This window comes from Ranitomeya imitator, chromosome 9 (assembly GCF_032444005.1).
Source record: "Ranitomeya imitator isolate aRanImi1 chromosome 9, aRanImi1.pri, whole genome shotgun sequence".
NCBI classification, from domain to species: domain Eukaryota; kingdom Metazoa; phylum Chordata; class Amphibia; order Anura; family Dendrobatidae; genus Ranitomeya; species Ranitomeya imitator.
Window position 1 is genome coordinate 56,876,037 of NC_091290.1, and position 20,124 is coordinate 56,896,160.

Below are 20,124 nucleotides of genomic sequence, written 5' to 3' on the forward strand. Positions count from 1 at the left end.
AGCAGGGGGGTCCTGGGCGGCGAGCATAATGTGGGTTGCTGCAGGCCTGCCTGAGCTTGCGGTTACAAAGATGAACACGCAAAGTGTTTCACTAAGGCACAGGAAGTAGGGGACCGGACTTCTGAGCACACTTGTGTGCTAGGATCATGGTCCTGCTGAAGGATCTATGAGGATACGGGGTGGCAGTACACGCCGTACTCATAGGCCGTATTATGGGATTACAGATGTGACTGTTCACCCTGTGTCCCTCTGGAAAACCTGAAAAGAAACGACGCACATTGAGGTAGATAAGGGTCTAATGAAAGACCCGTGTCCACCTCCTACTGACACTAAGCTAAACTGAAGTTCATATTGCCAGTCGGTGGGGTGTACACTGCAGAGGAGGAGCTAACTTTATTTGCGCATAGTGTCAGCCTCCTAGTGGCAGCAGCATACACCCGTGATTCCTGTGTCCCCCAATGAGAGGCGATAGAGAAATCTAGAGTATCAGTTGCTATGGGTGTCTACAATTCAACCGGAGGGGGAAAAAAAAATAAAAATTGGACTGTATTTACAGTACAGACTGTCCACAATTTCTTTTGCTGAGATAATCTTATAAATGTGCCCCTGCTGTGTAATGGCCGTGTCTGACCGTGCAGGAACATGGTCTGATCATACCAGGAAACAATCGAGTACACAGACAGGACAGCACCGGATCGCAGCTGCTGCTTTCTGAGAAGTAAAACATGTTTAAAAAGAAGCAGCAGATGACAATACCTTTAATGTCATATTTTCCACTGAAGTGATTGGTACTGGCTGTGCTTCCATGTAAAGGCAGGAATTCGGGGCACTCCAGTACTACACACTAGCACAAGATAAATCCTAGTGATCAATTTATAATGAGGAAAACCCCATCAATAAGAAGGTAAATAAAATTTATATATGTTCTAAAACATACAGAACTGAAGAAACCTACTAGATCTACTGTGTTCCTTTTGTTGGTTTCCCCTAAGGAGCTTGTGCAGAAAGTCTCCCATTTTTCCTGAGCTTCAGTTGGCAGTTCTGTAGGAAGAAGAGTAGCAAATGAATTATAATTCTAAAAAAAAAGTTATATTAAAGAGGAGTTGTCTCAATATCAGTAATGGGTAAAACTGCAAAGAGCCAGTAAAAGCAACCAACTGTACCCAAATGTAGCCCTTATTAAAAATCCCATCTGTTCTGAAGAATGGAGGGACATTTACATTTTGTGTACAGATCGTTGCCCAAATACCAGCAACCCTGTAGTCTACGTATTTTAGCAATTGTAGGAAAAAGTTATAACTTGTAAGCTTAAAGAGTAGCCGTTACAAAAAAAAAAAAAAAAAAAAAATTAAAGTAAGTGGAGGAATAGTTAGCTACTGTATTGTACCAGTCTGCATTGTCCAAGATGAGCTGTTGTGGCAAATATGGCTCACTACCTACCCTGCAATTACATAAAAAAGCACTAAAAGGTGCCATACAGGCCAGGCAGGGGTTGGCCAACCAGTCAAAAAAATTAAAATAAATAAATAAAGTGTGTATTCTATAATACACAATAGCCATTATACAGCAATCTAGAATGTAGAATATCCACACAGGCTGACCCAGGCACATTTGAGAAGATACCTTTAATAAGTTGATGTGCTAGTGTACTGTTTGGCCCCTTTTCAATGCTGTGGACTATACAATTTGCGATTCTCGTCAAGTGTCCCATGTATCCGTACCGCTGCCCACCTTCCGACCTAAGGAAGAAAATAAAAACGATTTATACACAAGCACAGGATTTGGTTTAGTTCACCATCAATCCCATACACATTGATGAACATAAAAGGTTACAATTCCATCAAAGCTCTAATGACAAAGGGTTTTTCATTTTGCCTGCATAAAAGTCATGCACGCCGTGCACGACAAGTGTGATAAACTAACCACCTCAACAGACTTGGTCTGTCAACAGCAGCAAAATAAAGAACCTCATGCAGATATACTGACAGATTATTTAGTGGCCCAAATAGGATGTGACCTTAGGGAGTTAAAGAAAAATGCCTCCAGGAACATATACAAAACAAAACAAATTTTTACATCCATTTTATAATGTAGGATGCGGGAGGGGTGCATGGAGGAGGCTGAACAATTGTCTTGTGTGTAATTTCAAGACTTAAACAAAACAAAAAAAAACCCCCAAAACTTACTGTCGCTTTTCATTCAAGGCCCATGCTTCAAGTATTCGGTCTATTAAGTGGCATTTCAAAAAGAGCTGAAAGAATCGTGAAACGATAACGTAAGAACATTTTGTGGACGCAGTAAAGAAAAATACAAATGGCAGAATCGGGACATACATGTTTTAATAAGATGTGGTCTCCTGCAGCATTCTCCTCGCTATTCGTGCTGTCTGTATTCTCACAAGGACTAGCGAGAATCAAAGCAATGCAGATTTCCACTTGTGTGTGAAGAAAGTTGTTCCATGTGTATTTGAAAAACATATCCTAGAGAAAAAAAACCCACAAACAAATCACATCACCAATGTAACCATAATATTCATGAAAGCAAAGCGTTCAGTCAGTTTCATCCTAAAATATTAACCCCTTCGTGACATCTGCCATATATGTACAGCGCATGTCGGAAGCAGGCTCCAACAGCAAACCCGCTCCACAGCCGGCAAGTGATTGCTGTGCATTACAGCTAGGACCTGCCCATAACCGCGGGTGGAGTGGAGCCTGCAATTGTGAACTTATTAAATGCTGCCGTCAATCTCTGACTGAGGCATTTAACACATGCAGACATACATGCGCCTCATTAACTCTGCCCATCAACATGCCTGTGATGTGATCGCGGGTCGCCGATGGCCCCTGTGCTGGTCATTGAAGAGATCCTTTGAAACCCTGCCTCTGGCTAGGTTTCCAATGAGACTGGTTTTCTGCTACATGCAGTGATGCCGAGACCTAAGGGGTCTGTGAAGGATAACAAATTACGCAGAATCCCACCATTGCCATTACATGTGATGAATAGTGATGAGCGAATATACTCGTTACTCGAGATTTCCCGAGCATACTCGGGGGTCCTCCGAGTATTTGTTAGTGCTCGAAGATTTAGTTTTTATTGCCGCTGCTGAATGTTTTACATCTGTTAGCCAGCGTAAGTAAATGTGGGGGTTGCCTGGTTGCTAGGGAATCCCCACATGTACTTATGCTGGCTAACAGATGTAAATCATTCAGCTGCGGCAGTAAAAACTAAGTCTCCAAGCACTAAAAAAAAAAAAAAAAAAAAAATATACTCGGAAGACCCCCGAGCATGCTCGGGAAATCTCAAGTAACGAGTATATTCGCTCATTACGAGTGATGAACCCACACCTTACCATTACATCGGAGGGCTCACACGGTATGGTCTACTCACTTGCATCAATGTGACATTCCGCACCCTCTCGGGACACACAGTCAGCTTGGCACAGTTTTACACAGACTCCATGTCCACTTGGGCCCAGGGAGTGACCCATGCAGTCGCTGATATGGCACCACACTCGCTAACAACCCTGACCGGCTAAGAGGCCCCTTTCACTATCCACTGTGAAACAGCGTCTGGTTACCCTGGTAGCACTGTCACCAGTTCCTCGTTAGATAAAAGTAGCCCTGGTAGCATGGTAAATTAAGCTGAGAAACTGACGTGTTTGTTAGTGGATCGAGATAAAAGTGTAGCCCAAGGTTAAATCATATTTAAATCACCTTCACGAAACACTTGACAGTATACTTTATACACATTGGTTACATATATACAATGGTCAGATATGCAAATACAGGTGAAGTACAAAAGTACAAGCAGATGATAAAAACATCAGTTACCGGCTTGATGTTCAGCAGTTGGATGCTGGCAACCACATGGGAGGTGTGGGGGCCAGCAGTTTCCGGTTTCTTTCAGCAAGCTGCACGGTGGGACCTCCCTTGGCAGAAAACCTAGGCCCACATCGTCACATGTGCACATAACCCCTTAGTCAGGCACTCCATTCCCTGCCATGGTACTAGTTTCCCTCCCACTTGCTCTGGCAGCTGAAACTCCAAAACCTATGGTGTAACATAACTTCGATGAAAGGTCATAGGTCGGTGGTTTTGGCACCAGTTACACTTTGAGACCAAACACTGCTTCACTACCTGGCTTCTACTAGCTGTTTTATGCATCTCTCTACCCATGGATGCTAGATCAGGTGAAGACTAGTGATGAGCGAATATACTCGTTACTCGAGATTTCCCGAGCATGCTCGGAAGTCCTCCGAGTATTTTTTAGTGCTCAGAGATTTAGTTTTCTTCACCGCAGCTGGATGATTTACAGCTACTAGCCTGCTTGATTACATGTGGGGATTCCCTAGCAACCAGGCAACCCCCACATGTACTTAGCCTGGCTAACAGATGTAAATCATTCAGCTGAGGCGATGAAAACAATCTCAGAGCACTAAAAAAAATACTCGGAGGATACCCGAGCATGCTCAGGAAATCTCGAGTAACGAGTATTTTCGCTCATCACTAGTCAAGACCTCAGCCGGCATTTGGCCCGTCCTAGAGATCTTGAAAATGTAACTGGTGTACAGCTAGGACATACTATAAGTCCATAGCTATGAAAGTATGGCTCCAGTCCGGCTGGGGAATACCTTCATCAGTTAAATAGCTTTACACTCAATAGGGATCCATCCTGCCAGGAATAGCTTGGTTCCAGCTATCTGCTGGAGGCGTGAATTTAATTCGGCCACCTACACGATTTCCTGTCTGAGCTTCACACTTTCTAAGAGGACAAGAATCTTGAACCGGATAGGATCATTGATTAGCAAGAAATTATAGTCTCCATATTCTTCACAAAAAGTAACAAAAAACAAAAAAAAAAACAAACAAAAAAAAAAGCCAAACACATTATGTGGTATCACCACATTTAAAAATGTCCAATCAGAATAAATACATGGTGGTATGTGCAAAATCGCAAAGATATGTCCGATATTGATAGGAGTGTTGGATCAAACTTGGCAATGAAAAAAAAAAAAAAAAAAATGAGTCGGGAAAAAAATAAAAATATTCGAGCAGCACTGATGCGATCCATGTACTGTCCATTTTTCACTGAGATAGAAGGTGGGAATTAAAAAAAAAAAAAAAAAAAAAAAAAAAATCAGTGAAAAAAAAAAGAGGGATTTTTGGTTCTTACCGTAAAATCTTTCTTGGAGCCTTCATTGGGGGACACAGGTAACCATGGGTGTATGCTGCTGTCGCTAGAAGGCTGACACTATGCAAATAAAGTAGCTCCTCCCCAGCGGTATACACCCCCCGACAGGCACCAGGCAACTCAGTTGGTGCAAATGCAGTAGTAGGAACAAGCAACATTAAACTCAACCTATGTACCAACCCACAACAATGGCACGTTGGACAACACGGTACAACTTAAAGGGAGGGTGTCAATGAAGGCTCCAAAAAGATTTTACGGTAAGAACCAAAAATCCCTTTCTTTCTCGCTTCATTGGGGGACACAGGTAACCATGGGACGTCCAAAAGCAGTCCCTAGGGCGGGATATTCTGCAGAAAAAGAGGAGCTAGGTCGGCCGGTGAGAAACCGCCGCCTGCAGTATCTTCCTACCCAGGCTCGCGTCTGCAGAAGCCAGAGTATGCACCTTGTAGAATTTTACAAAGGTGTGAATGGATGACCATGTTGCGGCCTTGCAAACCTGCGAGGCCGAAGCTTGGTGACGAACTGCCCAGGAAGCTCCCACAGCCCGGGTAGAGTGAGCCTTTACCCCCGAAGGAGGCCATTTGTCTTGGACACGGTATGCCTCCAGAACCGCCGAACGGATCCAACGAGCAATTGTGGACTTGGAGGCGGGGAGCCCCTTCCGACGCCCTTCAGAGATGATGAACAGAGGATCGGCCTGACGAAAGTAAGCAGTTCTGGAAAGATAAATCCAGATAGCCCTGACCACATCCAACTTGTGAAGAGATTTCTCCAAGGGATGAACCAGGGAAGGGCACAAGGAAGGGAGGACGATGTCCTCATTGATGTGAAAGGCCGAAACTACCTTTGGTAGGAGAGAAGGAACCGGTCGAAGAACCACCTTGTCCTGGTGCAGGATTAGAAAGGGAGAATGACAGGACAATGCCGCCAGCTCCGACACTCTCCTAATCGAGGTGATGGCGACCAAGAAGGCCACCTTCCAAGATAGAAGTGAGAAAAATGTCCCGAATCGGTTCAAAAGGCGCACGCTGGAGGGCGTCTAACATGAGGTGGAGATCCCAAGGCTCGATAGGATGATAATGGGGAGCTATATGAGCGACCCCTTGAATAAAGGTCCTCACCTGTGGGAGGGAGGCCAGGTCTCTGAAAATGGATGGACAGAGCGGAAATCTGACCCTTCAAAAGGTGCTCAGGGAAAGTCCCGAATCAACACCCTTGAAGGAATCCGAGAAGAGATGGAAGGGAAAAACCAAAGGAAAAAGACTGTTCTCACACCATCGGAAAAAGGCCTTCCAACATCTATGGTAGATGCGCGAGGAAGCCGGTTTTCTCGCTTTTATCATAGTCTGGATGACGCTGTGAGAAAAACCTGCGTCCTTCAGAACTGCGCCCTCAAACGGCCATACCATTAAATTCAGAGACTGAGAATTCGGGTGGAAGAGGGGCCCTGCGAAAGAAGATCCTGACGATCCGGAAGTCTCCAAGGAACGTCCGATAACTAGTTCCGCATACCAGGCCCTGCGAGGCCAATCTGGAGCTACCAAGAGCACGGGGACCCCTTCTGTCTTGATCTTTTTTACGACCCTTGGGATCAAGGGGAGGGGTGGGGACAGATAAGGTATCTGGAACTGGGCCCACGAGAGCGTCGCATCCGACGGCCATCGGATCCCGAGATCTGGAAACGTACTGGGGAACCTTGTAGTTTGCCCGGGAGGCCATTAAGTCGACGTCTGGAACGCCCCACCGCTGACAAATCTGGCTGAAGATTGAGGGGAGAAGAGACCACTCGCCCAACATGAGGCCTTGGCGACTTAGAAAGTCGGCTTCGCAATTGTCCACCCCTGGGATGTGGACGGCTGATATTGAGAGAATGTGGTTCTCCGCCCAACACAGAATTTTTGCCACTTCTGTCATGACCTGTCTGCTGCGAGTCCCTCCCTGATGGTTTATGTAAGCCACGGCGTGGCGTTGTCTGATTGAATGCAGACCGTTTTCCAGAGAGGAGGGACTGCCAGTGGATGAGGGTTAGGAAGATGGCTCTGAATTCCATGAGGTTGATAGGAAGGCGTGCCTCTTGAACAGTCCAGCGGCCCTGGGCTGTGAGGTGGAGAAAGACCGCTCCCCAACCCTGGAGACTGGCATCGGTGGAGATGACCTGCCAACAGGGGAAGGGGGGGGGGGGGGAAGGATAAATAACCTCCCGCGCAGAATGGAGGTGGATAGCGTCCACCAAGAGAGACTGCTTCACTTTGGAAGAGAGAAGCAAAGTGGGCGGTCCAGGGAAAGTGGGTTCCTGTCCCAGGCAGACAGAAGGGCCAGCTGGTGGGGATGAGAGTGGAACTGAGTGTAGGGGACGGCTTCCATGGAAGCGACCATCTTCCCCAGAACCCTCATGGCGAGGCGGAGGGGCAGAGGGTTTAGGCCCTTTAGTGCTCTGACACCGACAAAGAGAAAGGAAGTCCTCCTTGTCCAGCCGAGGTGAGTAAGTGTCCAGAGTAAGCTGGAGGCTCTGGCTGCAATCCCAACGCGACGAACCCTTGATCAAGAGGTCATTGAGGTATGGGATTACCAGAATCCCCTTTGAAGGCAGAATGGCCATGACCGCTGCCATGACCTTCGTAAAGATCCTGGGAGCAGACGCCAGACCGAAAGAGCCGTGAACTGGTAATGATGTTCTTGGATCGTGAACCGGAGGAACCTCTGATGTTGTACGCAAATCGGGATGTGTAGATATGCATCCCGAATGCCCACAAAACACAAACTCTTTCGGTTCCATGGACGCGACCACTGAGCATAGTGATTCCATTCTGAAGTGTCGAATCCGGAGATGGCGGATTAACCGCTTGAGATCCAAAATTAGACAGAGAGCCGTCCTTCTTTGGAACCACGAACAAGTTTGAGTAAAAACCCGAAAACCGCTCGCGATAAGGAACCAGAACTAAGACTCCTGAGGTGAGGAGCGAATAGACAGCCTGGAGAAGCCCTGGGAGATGGGAGGACGAGAGAGAGAGAAGGAAACTTCTTCCTAGGGGCGAAGAAAATTCTATCTTGTAGCCTGGAGTGACGATCTCCCTGACCCAGGAGTCTGTGTCCCCCAAGGATATTCGTGCCCCACACGATGCGATGGAGACGCAGCAGGAGGAGGAAGTTGGCCTGTGTAACAAAGCGCCGGAAGTGGACGTGTCCAAGCGCAGAAGGGAGGGAGGAACTCCCAAGAGAAAAGACTCCCCCGTTTTAGAGCGCTGGACTCCGGGAAAGGCGTGCCCGCGGGGACGCAGGGAAGGACAAGTCTGCAGGGGGCGTGGCCAGCCGGGCGCAGAAGAGGACGCCGGAGAAAGAAATTGGCACGCGCGCGCCCGAAAAGTTGGCGCGAATTTTGAAAGAGGAGAAGGGGGATAACGAAAGATGCCTGCCGTGCTAGTGGCCGAAAAGACAAGATCGGCTCTGACTGGAGCGGCGCAAGTTTAACAGGTGCCGCCATCCTGAGCTGCCCACTAAATGACATAGCAAGCAGAGGGCATCAGGAGCCCTTGTTCGTGGAGAGGGTCCTGGGAATGAAGTCCTCCTTCTCACGCCATGAACTCCGGCGCAGAAGACGGCGTCAACCCCTAAACAGGGGGAGAAGGTCACTGGAAGTGACTTCCTCTCAGCCCACTCTGAGGAGAGGGATGAGGGAAGGGGGGGCTGAAGGGCAAGGACTGGCCACCGATAGCGAGACATGAACACCCCAGGGTGACACGAGCCAGGTCTTGCCCAGCGGATCCGAGAGGGTGCGATGTGGGTGAAACCACACTGCTCTCTCGGTCGCTTACTGTGGGGAATCAAGGTGGGAGCTGCATCCTGTAACCCCAAGAGAAGCATCTGAAATAAAAAAAAAGGAAAGGATTAATACACACACAAATCCTGAAAGAAAGAAAACACAACGGATCTGTGGTTAGATCCAGGTCCGCCTCCTACAGACACTAAGCAAAAACTGAGGGGGTGTGTACACTGCCGGGGAGGAGCTACGTCAGCCTCCTAGCGACAGCAGCATACACCCATGGTTACCTGTGTCCCCCAATGAAGCATTAAAAAGAATTTTTATGAAACTTGGTCATTTTTTCTTTCATACATTTCATACATTAACAAAATTTAATCTGAATGAGGCCTAAAAAGTAGCTTTACTTGATTTCAAAGAATGTAATAAAGTATAGAGCAAATGACAACCTCATCACATGAAACAGACAAACAACAACAACAACGCCACTTACCAAAATAACTCCTATAGTGTTCAACTCAATTAGCTCCATATTGATGCTGCGTGTATTAGTCTGTAGTAAGCTGGCTACAAGTCTGATGACATGTAACCGCGTGTTCCCCACTGGAGGGTCCAATGTACCCCATGTTGTTTTCATGACATCAGTCTACAAGAAGTTAAAATGCGAAAGAGAAATCTAAAAATATTGTAATAACTAAGAATATATATTTTTTTTTAAATAATCAACTAATAAAATAAAGTAATAAAAGCAATGGATACAGAGACATTCTTACTTTTGGAGGGTCCAGGAGGAGCTGGTGAAAGGACGGAAGCTTTTCCTTAATGGCAGTTAAAACTGTTCTGTTAACTGAAAAGGCAGAATGGTTGAGGCCTGGGGGGCAAAGGTCTATGTGCCCTTCAAATCTGAAACAAAGCAAAGCATTTTAGCATTTTTCCCCCCCCAAATACAGACCTAGGTTAAGTGCTACAGTAACCCACATTTTGGAAACGTCAAGGGTCATAAAGTCAATTGTGACCATGTAACTGATAACTATTCCAACATAGTCAGATTTTGTTTTCAACGTGGTGCTTGCAACATTCAAAATGTAATGAGACACAACCACTAGTGACTGGTGTCCATCAGGTCCAAGTGTTTTGCTCCCTTCCCCACTTTTCTTTCATAAAGCCCTTCGTCATGCAGTCACTGAACAGTGCATAGTATAATTTTTGGACTTACGCTGGCCGTCTAGTTTCTAGCAGAGTAAGCAGTATTTGGATTGCACTGACAATAGCGGACTCATTCTTCTCTTTTAAAAATATATTTAACAATAACTGTTCTAAAATTTCTTGCCTACAAAAAAAAAAAAAAAAAAAAAAAAAAAGTTAGTATGTAAAACAAAATTATTGCAGGTTACATCTTTAGAACGCATACATGTTTCTAAGTTCTTGTGGCTAGAAAATAAAGCATTTCAACACTAGTAACTTACAGGCGCTTCTCACAAAAATAAATAAATAAAAAAGTTTATTTCAGTTCCTCAATACAAAAATTAAAACTCATTATATAGTCATTAAACAAGAGTGATCCATTTTGAGTGTTTCTGTTAATGATAATTATGGTTTACAGCCAATGAAAACCCAAAGTCATTATCTCAGTAAATTAGAATAATTAACAAAAAACTCCTGCAAAGGCTTCCTAAATGTTTCAGTAGGCTCCACAATCATGGGGAAGACTGCTGACTTGACAGATGTCCAGAAGGCAGTCATTGAACACCCTCCACAAGGAGAGTAAGCCATAGAAGGGTCATTGCTAAAGAAGCTGACTGTTCAGAGTGCTGTATCCAAGCATATTAATGGAAAGTGGAGTAGAAAAAAGGTGCACATGCAACAGAATAACCGCAGCCTTGAAAGGATTGTTAAGAAAAGGCCATTCAAAAATTTGGGGGAGATTCACAAGGAGCGGACTGCTGCTGGAGTCACTGCTTCAAGAGTCACCACACACAGACGTATCCAGCACATGGGCTACAAATGTCACATTCCTTGTGTCAAGCCACTCATGACCAATAGACAACGCCGGAAGAGTCTTACCTGGGACAAAGAGAAAAAGAACTCGACTGTTACTCAGTGGTCCAAGGTGTTTTCAGATGAAAGTAAATTTAGCATTTCATTTGGAAATCAAGGTCCCGGAGTCTGGAGGAAGAGTGGAGAGGCCACAATCCAAGCTGCTTGAGGTCTAGTGTGAAGTTACCACAATCAGTGATGGTTTGGGGAGCCATGTCATCTGCTGGTGTAGGTCCACTGTGTTTTATCAAGACAAAAGTCAGCGCAGCCGTCTACCAGGAGATTTTAGCGCACTTCATGCTTCCCTCTGCCGACAAACTTTTTGGAGAAGGAAAGGTCATTCTCCAGCAGGACTTGGCACCGGTCCACACTGCCAAAAGTACTTGCCTGACCTTAACCCCTTTGAGAATCTATGGAATACGGTCAAGAGGAAGATAAGAGATACTAGACCCAACAATGCAGATGAGCTGAAGGCTTCTATCAAAGCAACCTGGGCTTCCATAACACCTCAGCAGTGCCACAGACTGATTACCTCCATGCCACGCCACATTGATGCAGTAATTAATGCAAAAGGAGCCCTGAAAAAGTGTTGAGTGCATTTACTGAACATACATTTCAGATTTCTAAATAACTTTAAAGCTGGTGTTTAAGTATTCTAACTTACTGAGATAATGACTTTGGTTTTCATTGGCTGGAAGCCATAATCAACATTAACAGAAATAAACATGAACTAGATCACTGTTGTAGTGACTATATAACGTAAGAGTTTCACTTTTTGTATTGAAGAACTGAACTATTGAAGCACCTGTACTACAGGCAGTATCTTCCATTTGCATAGGGCTACTGAACCTCCTACACACAAGGACCCCCTTTTCATGATGTGAATACAGAAGGGAAAATTAAGTGACTGTTCACGGATTTCCAGGTTTCGCACATTAATTTATTTATTTTTACGCATATACACCATTTTGTGCGGTGTCATACATACTGGTTGCATAGAAGGAGATGGAGAGATCTTCTGACAATTAAAATCCTTCAATGTCACAAGTAATGATGACAATGATCTTATTTTACCATTTCATACATTGTCAAATAGGTTTATGGTTTATTTTATCATATAGAGCTGGATATTATAGCGATTTTGATTACTTTTCTAGTGTAGCCAGGAGAGGATCTGGATCTGGGCTGTTCTGGACTTGTAACATCTGATCTCTGCTGAGTCGTATGATCTCACAAAGGGACTGTGATGCATTTGAATGTCTCTGAAAAAGACATAAATGAACACAAAATAGGTTTACTTAAAATTCTACACAGGAAAACTGATCATAAAGACAATAGAGACGCATTTTAGGGAATCAGATGTACGAATAAAAAATACATTATGCAATATCTATATACATAAAAAAATAAGAGGCATACGGTGTAAAAGTTTTAGGCAGGTGTGGAAAAAATGCTGCTGGAAATGCTTTCAAAAATTGAAGAGTTAAAAGCTTATTTTTAGCAATTAAAATAAGTGAAAGAATAAAAGTAATGTAAATTATTATTTGGTGTGACCGTCCTTTGCTTTCAGAATAGCACCAATTCCATTAGTAGACTTGCACAGTTTTTGGAGAAACTTGGCAGGTAGATTGTGCTAAAAATCTTGGAGAACTAACCACAGATCTTCTGTTGATGTAAGAACACATCCAGGGCTCCGAGGCCAGATACACTGCCAGGACTCCTTCCTTGTTCTTCGATTGCTGTTGCTATAGAGTAAGTCTGGAGCCAGACACTTCCCTAATCGTTGAGAACCATAGATGCAGTGGATGGCCAAAATAAGGGCAGATGAAAGACAGGTTTAAAAAAAAAAAAAAAACCACAAAAAAACCTGAAACCGCCCAGCTGTGCCATCAGCTTAGAACTGGCAACAACCAGCTATACACATCTGTTCAGGGTAATCTGGCTACAAAGCATCTACACGGAAGAATTGTGGCCAAAAACCGCTTCAACTTGGAGCCAGGGACAAGTGACTCAACTATGCACAAAATCAAAACAATTGGGGTGCGGAAAAATGGCAGCAAGTGGTCTGGACTAAGGAGTCAAAATGAGACCATTTAGCTGAAAAAAAAAAAAAAAAAGAGCTGGTGTGCGGTACAATAATGAGCATCTGCAGGCAGCAGTGAAGCACACTGGAGGTTACTTACAAGGGTGAAGCTGCATTTCAGCAGAATTAGGTCACGGTTAAAAGGGCATTTTACCATGATAAATCCATTCCGTGAAAGATTTTGGAAAACAAATACAAGAAAAATAACTTTTTAAATGCAATTTTCAAAATGGCACAATATTTATAATGCAGGCTTTCCTACGTAGCCTACATGATCAGCAGTTGTGTTGCAGAAGCGTCGTTCACTGTGGGTGCTCGCCGATCTTACAAGCAGACCGCTGCATGCAACGCTGTCTCCCTCATTTAACGGTCTCATTTCTGGTCAGCTGCGTTTTGTATGTCACTCCCACGGGGTAAGATGTGCTCCCGACATCCTGTTCTCAATGCTGAGCACTACATGCAGGTACTTATCCATCATGTAGTACCATCAAGGAGGTGTCTGAATGGCTCCAAATTTATTCTGCAAGAGGACAAACGACCCCAAACATACAGCATATAGTAGAAATCATATTATAATAAATTGCAGCTATAATTGGCACTGGCGTACCAGCACTGATGCGCCATCCCGAGCATGGATAGCAGCAAGTATGAAACACATGACATTTGGGGGATTAACAGTCTCCACCTGTTTAGACCTGCACATATGCATAGCCCACATTTTAATGCAAGTTCTGCACAAATATCGTATGCACAATGTGAATAAGAAAAGATTTGACAACAGCTACCAACTCTTCCTCTATTTCAATCCACATTGCCACCTCTTTCGAGCCAACCTAGGTGCAACCCACCTAGTTTTTACAGAAGAGACCCACAACCAACCACAAGGCTCCAGGATATGGATTAACTGGTATACTTACATCTTCATCCTGAGTGGGGTGAACTAACGCTACAAGTCTCTGAATTATCTTCTCTTCATTTAGCCACTAAAGAAAAATACAAGTTAAACTTGACACTAAGAACAGACTTAAAAAAAAAAATAGATGAGGAAACAAGACAAATCAAAATGTATTAGAAATCAAGTAACCAAATGAAACATTTTCTGTAATACAATTTTTCAAATAAAATGCCAATGCCCCATCTCCGTTGAAGATCGGAGGTTTATTTCTGGTCCAAAAGGGTCTAATTAGAAAAAGAACAGTGGTCCCGATTCTTCTAGCCATGTTCTAGATGAGGGGGTGTGCTGCAGTCAGACACTCCCGATTTATGAAGAGGACCCACCACTTCATGAATCTAGAGGATGTGACGAGTGGCATGCAATATGCCAAAAAGATCACTCCAGTCACATACTGGATTGAGATTTCTGGCATTCGGAACGACAGCTCGTCGTGAATTAATTTAGTCGTGGTGACTCACCCTGCCCCGCCCTAGCTGCACCAATTCCAGCAGAGCTGGAAGACACAGGTGAGGGGAGAAGGGGGAAAGGTGGGGTATAGTAGTACATCTGTTCCTTCTACTCCTTACCCTATTAGGGTATGTTCACACTGCATTTTATTGTGCAGTAAAAATTATGTTTTACAGTACCAGCAAAAGGAATGAGATTTTTAAAAAGCTGTTTTTTGCTTGCGTTTTTTTTTTTTTTACACAGGATGTCAATTTAACTTTTTTACCCACTGAACAAAAAGAAAAAAAAAAAAAAGAAAAAAAAAACAAGTAAAATCAAACCTATAAAAACAACAAAAATGCACATACTATAGATAGTGTTTTCCTGCCAAGAGGAGATTTTTAATGCAGAAAAAACAGTAACTGCAGTGTATGTACATACACTTACTGCAGCCAGGTTTGAGGACCTGGAAGCTTTTGAACATGTAAAAACGTGATCCAGGCCTTAAAACCTAAAATGATTGTTGTCAGAATAGGCCATGAGTGTTAAGTAATGGGGGTCTGACTCTGCACCCCTTCCGATCAACTGTTAGAAGAGGCCATGTGCCTGGGCCAGTGCTGTAACCCCCTTCATCGCTCACTCAAGGTTTTACAGGGTTTCATACCGTCCCTTTGATATTACAGCTCTGTTCTAGTGAAGCAATCACAGCGTGTTAAAAGCCCATCAGAATCAATATGAGAGAGCGTGGAACTTACATTTAGGACATCTTGCCTTAGTTGCGTTGGCTCTATACACGTGAGAAGTCTTAGCAGCAAATCCATAATAGCAGAGGTTCCTATATGTTTTATGATCAAGTCAACAAAATCATCTTTTTTCTTTAAAAAGGTTACAATCTGCAACACAAAATAAGGAATTTACACAAATGTCAAAGCCAGTCTCTCTCCTGAAAGATTCAAGTCTTGGGCTTCTTTCACACTTGCGTCGGTACACGGCGGTTGCTAAGCGTCGGCGTGACGTACTGACGGACGTTGGGAAAATTCGGCACAACGTGGGCAGCGGATGCAGTTTTTCAACGCATCTGCTGTCCATTTTAAAGTCCCGGGGAGGAGGGGGTGGACTTCCGGAAGCGCATGCGTGGTAGGAATTGCAGGACCCGACGTATGAAAAAACGTTCAAGGGAACGTTTTTTCGCTACGACGGTCCGCCAAATACCGACACATCCAGTGCGCGACGTATGGAACACGTGTCCATACGTCGGGATGCGTCGGTAATACAAGTCTATGTGCAAAAAACGCATCCTGTGGGCAACTTTGCAGGATGCTTTTTTTGCACAGAACGACGCATTGCGACGGACAACAAAAGACGGAAATGTGAAAGAGGCCTCACAGATAATAGGATTATCTTACAACACAGTACAGACAACATACAAATACTTCAAGGTGTTGCTTGGTCAGAATACATTGATCACCGACAGAGGGGGTAAAATATCGGTGACATATGTATTGTGCAGATCCATTCATTGTGAGGCAGCAGAAGCTGCTGGGTACTGCAGAAAAGCTCCTCTGAGCAGATATATATGACCCATCCTATCCTTTTCACCTGGTGACAAGTCATCTTTAAAGTAGGCTTTGGCTATATAAATTAAAAAAAAAAAAAAAAAAAAAAAAGTAGGCTTTGGCTCTTATTTTATTGATGCTGTTCCTGAATATTCCAATTTTTTTTTTCTTCCCCAAACTTGCCATATGGTTCCAGATATATAGGCCTTTTTCTTTACTACTTTTTATTAGTGATGAGCAAATAACAGGATTTTTGGTTGCTTACCGTAAAATCTGTTTCTTGGAGCCTCCATTGGGGGACACAGGAACCATAGGTGTATGCTGCTGCCACTAGGAGGCTGACACTATGCAAATAAAAAAGTTAGCTCCTCCTCTGCAGTGTACACCCCACCGACTGGCATTATACTCTTCAGTTAGTGAGAAAGCAGTAGGAGATAAACAACAAGGTTGAAAACCATAACCACAAACTTGAGAACTGTAAACGTGAGAACAGTCATAGAACATAAAATAGAGAACTGAGAAACATTGGGAGGGAGCTGTGTCCCCCAATGGAGGCTCCAAGAAACAGATTTTACGGTAAGCAACCAAAAATCCTGTTTTCTTTATCGCCTCTCATTGGGGGACACAGGAACCATGGGACGTCCCAAAGCAGTCCCTAGGGCGGGAAAAACAGACTTCCATCAGGTCCGAGGACTCACCACTGCCGCCTGCCAGATCCTTCTGCCTAGGCTGGCATCCGCCGAAGCGTAGATATGGACCTTGTAAAATTTGGCGAACGTGTGGATGGAAGACCAAGTTGCCGCTTTGCAAAGCTGTAGGGCGGAAGCCATGTGGTGCACCGCCCAGGAGGCGCCGACTGCCCGAGTAGAGTGAGCCTTGATCCCAGGAGGGGGCACTCTGTTCTTGACCCGGTAAGCCTCCAGAACTGCCGCTCTGATCCAGCGAGCAATAGTCGCCTAAGAAGCCTGTTGGTCTCTGCGCGGGCCATCAGGAATGACAAAAGGAGAATCCGTCTCCCGGAAAGCGGGCGTTCTATCCAGGTAGATCCTCACTGCCTTGACGAGGTCTAGCTTGTTCAACGATCGCTCCAAAGGATGAGTCGGAGCTGGACAAAAGGAAGGAAGAACGATGACCTTGTTGAGGTGGAAACCACCTTGGGAAGAAAGGAAGGCGGAGGCCTGAAGACCACCTTGTCCTGGTGGATGACCAAGAACGGCAAGACAGGGCCGCCAACTCGGAAACGTGGTGGATAGAAGTGATGGCCACAAGAAGGGCCACCTTCCAAGATAGGACTGACAGGGGAATCTCCCTGAGGGGCTCAAAGGGGGAAACTCTCAGAACGTCCAGTACCAGGTTTAAATCCCATGAATCCACAGGGGCCCTGTACGGAGGAACAGTGTGGGCCACTCCTGAAGAGAGGTCTTAACCTGTGGTCGGGAAGCTAAAGTCTTCTGAAAAAGGATGGAAAGCGCAGAGACCTGGCCCGAATCCAGTCCTGCCTGAAGGAAGGCCAAAATGGAAGGCAGGGAAAAGGACATAGATGCCTTCCAGGTACGATAGTAGATCCTGGAAGACGAAGGCTTCCGAGCCTGAATCATGGTGTGAATAACCCGGTCCGAAAGGCCGGACGCTCTTATAACTGCGGTCTCAACAGCCACCGATTGGAATGACCGGCACCCCTTCCGCTTTGATCTTCTTTAACAGTTTGGGAAGTAATGGAAGGGGTGGGAACAGGTAGGGCAGCACGAACTGTGACCAAGGAATGGCCAGAGCGTCGACACCCACTGCGAGAGGATCGCGAGACCTGGAGATGAACTGCGGAACCTTCCTGTTCATTCGAGACGCCGTGAGATCCACATCCGGAGTCCCCCATCGAAGACAAAACTGATGGAAGACCTCCAGATGCAAGGACCATTCCCCTGCCGCGAGGCCCTCGCGTTTGAGGAAGTCAGCGGCCCAACTGCCCACGCTGGGGATATGCACCGTGGATATCACTGTAACCGTTGCCTCTGCCCAATGGAGGATCTTGGATACCTCGGCCAAGGAGCTCCGAGTCCCCCCTTGATGGTTGACATATGCCACCGCCGTGGCATTGTCCGTCTGGATTCGGATTAGAAGACCCCTGAGAATCCTTTCCCAGAGACAAAGGGACAGAAAATGGCCCGATCACGAGGACATTGATCGACAAGGTTGCCTCCTGCGTCGACCAGCGGCTCTGTACAGTCAGGTGGCGAAACACCGCACCCCAGCCGAGCAGGCTGGCGTCCGTCATCACCACCTGCCAGGGAACTGGAAGGAAGGACCGGCCCTGGGAGACGTGAGGTGACGTGAGCCACCAGTTGAGAGACTGTTTGGCCTGGGGAGAGAGTCGGATCGGGCGGTCCAGGGAGAAGATGGACCTGTTCCACTGAGACAGGATGGCTTGCTGAAGAGGTCGCGAGTAAAATTGGGCGAATGGGATCGCTTCCAATGTTGCTAGCATCTTCCCCAAAACCTTCATGGCCGATCGGAAGGAGGGAGACCGAGGGCCCTGGAGTACGCGTATGTCCCGACGAAGGATGGATCTAGTCTTCGGGAAGATCTTCGTCTGACGAGTGTCGAAGAGCATGCCCAGAAAGATGATGCGCCGAGAAGGAATAAGGCAGGACTTCTTCCGGTTGACCCGCCACCCGAAACGGATTAGGGTGTCGAGAACGATGGACAGGCTTTCGTGGGCCTGAGAAAAGCAGGGAGCCTTGATGAGGAGGTCGTCGAGGTATGGAAACAGAACCAGGCTTCTGACCCTCAAGATGGCCATCAGCGCAGCCATGATCTTCGTGAAAACTCTTGGGGCGGTTGCAAGACCGAATGGCAGGGCGACGAACTGAAAATGTTCCTGAAGCACTGCAAAGCACAGGGATCGGTGATGTCCCGGGAATATCGGAACGTGGAGGTAGGCGTTCCTGAAAATCTATGGAACACAGAAATTCCTGAGCCTCCATGGAAGCAATTACTGAACGAAGGGATTCCATCCTGAAGTGTTTCAGACGAACTCTCCTGCTCAGCAATTTGAGGTCCCGAATGGGACGCACCCTGCCGTCTTTTCAGTACCACAAAAAGGTTGGAATAGAAACCTGCGAACCGCTCTTTTCCTGGGACGGGAACGATTACCCCGGTTTTGAGGAGAGAAGTGATGGCTGCGAAGAAACCCGGAACTAGGAGCGGGATCTCTTGGAGGTCGGGATTCGAAAAAACGATCCCGGGGCTGTGAAACGAACTCTAGCTTGTATCCCGAGGATACAACATCCCTGACCCATGCGTCCTCTACTGAGGAGATCCAGACGTCCCTGAAGAAGAGGAGACGGCCGCCCAGTCGGGGAGGTGGGTTGTCGACTAGCCGAGAGTCAGGCCGAGGTGGTTCTTCCAGTCCTGGAGGACCTACCCTGGGAGTGGCGAGGACGCCAGGAAGGAGTGGGCCTAAAGGATACCGCCTTCTTTTCTTGACGTGCCTGTGGCCTCTGTTGCTGCTGGGAGAAGGAGATTGATGCCGCGAAGCAACAAAAAGGCCGAAAAGACCAAAATTGACGTCTAGGAGGGGGGCGACGAAGCTTGGCCTGGGGAAGAAGGGAGCTTGCGCCCCCAGTAGCGTCCTTAATGAATTGGTCCAGCTTAGAACCAAAAGGACGAGACCCCTGAAAAGGCAGGCTGGTAAGGGACTTTTTAGAGGACAAGTCCGCCTGCCAGGCCTTAAGCCAAACGGACCGGCGGATGGCAATCGCGTTGCTGGATGCCTGAGCCGCACAAGACGCGGCGTCCAGGGAGGCTGAGACCAGATATTCACCCGCATGAGAAATCTGGTTGGCAAGTTCCGCCAGCTGTCCGGAAGGAACCCCGTCCAGAATGCCCTGACGGAGCTGATTGGCCCATTCGGATATGGATTTTGAAACCCCAGTGGAAGCAAAGACTGGGCAAAGACTGGCTGAGGCCACTTCAAAGGCTGACTTTGCGAAGGATTCTATGACTCTATCGTTAGAATCCTTCAGAGATGCACATCCGGACAGTGGGAGGACCGTGTTGGCGAATAGTCTGGAAACCGGAGAATCCACCGACGGAGAAGCCGTCCAATTAGCGATGAGCTGCG

The 20,124-nt window shown here is 46.1% G+C and overlaps 1 protein-coding gene across 12 annotated transcripts in view; it reads right to left on the bottom strand.

Annotated features, from left to right (window-relative positions):
- PPP6R3 (protein phosphatase 6 regulatory subunit 3) overlaps window positions 1-20,124 on the bottom strand; it is a 114,785-nt gene that overhangs the window by 47,692 nt on the left and 46,969 nt on the right. For all 12 annotated transcript variants that reach the window (XM_069740355.1, XM_069740356.1, XM_069740358.1 and 9 more), the window contains 10 exons: window positions 15,204-15,341; window positions 13,985-14,050; window positions 12,134-12,246; window positions 10,164-10,277; window positions 9,721-9,850; window positions 9,441-9,593; window positions 2,334-2,480; window positions 2,187-2,251; window positions 1,624-1,739; window positions 956-1,041 (listed from right to left, as the gene is read on the bottom strand). In XM_069740355.1, the coding sequence (XP_069596456.1) occupies window positions 956-1,041; window positions 1,624-1,739; window positions 2,187-2,251; window positions 2,334-2,480; window positions 9,441-9,593; window positions 9,721-9,850; window positions 10,164-10,277; window positions 12,134-12,246; window positions 13,985-14,050; window positions 15,204-15,341 (1,128 nt within the window). The remainder of the gene's footprint in view (window positions 1-955; window positions 1,042-1,623; window positions 1,740-2,186; window positions 2,252-2,333; window positions 2,481-9,440; window positions 9,594-9,720; window positions 9,851-10,163; window positions 10,278-12,133; window positions 12,247-13,984; window positions 14,051-15,203; window positions 15,342-20,124) is intronic.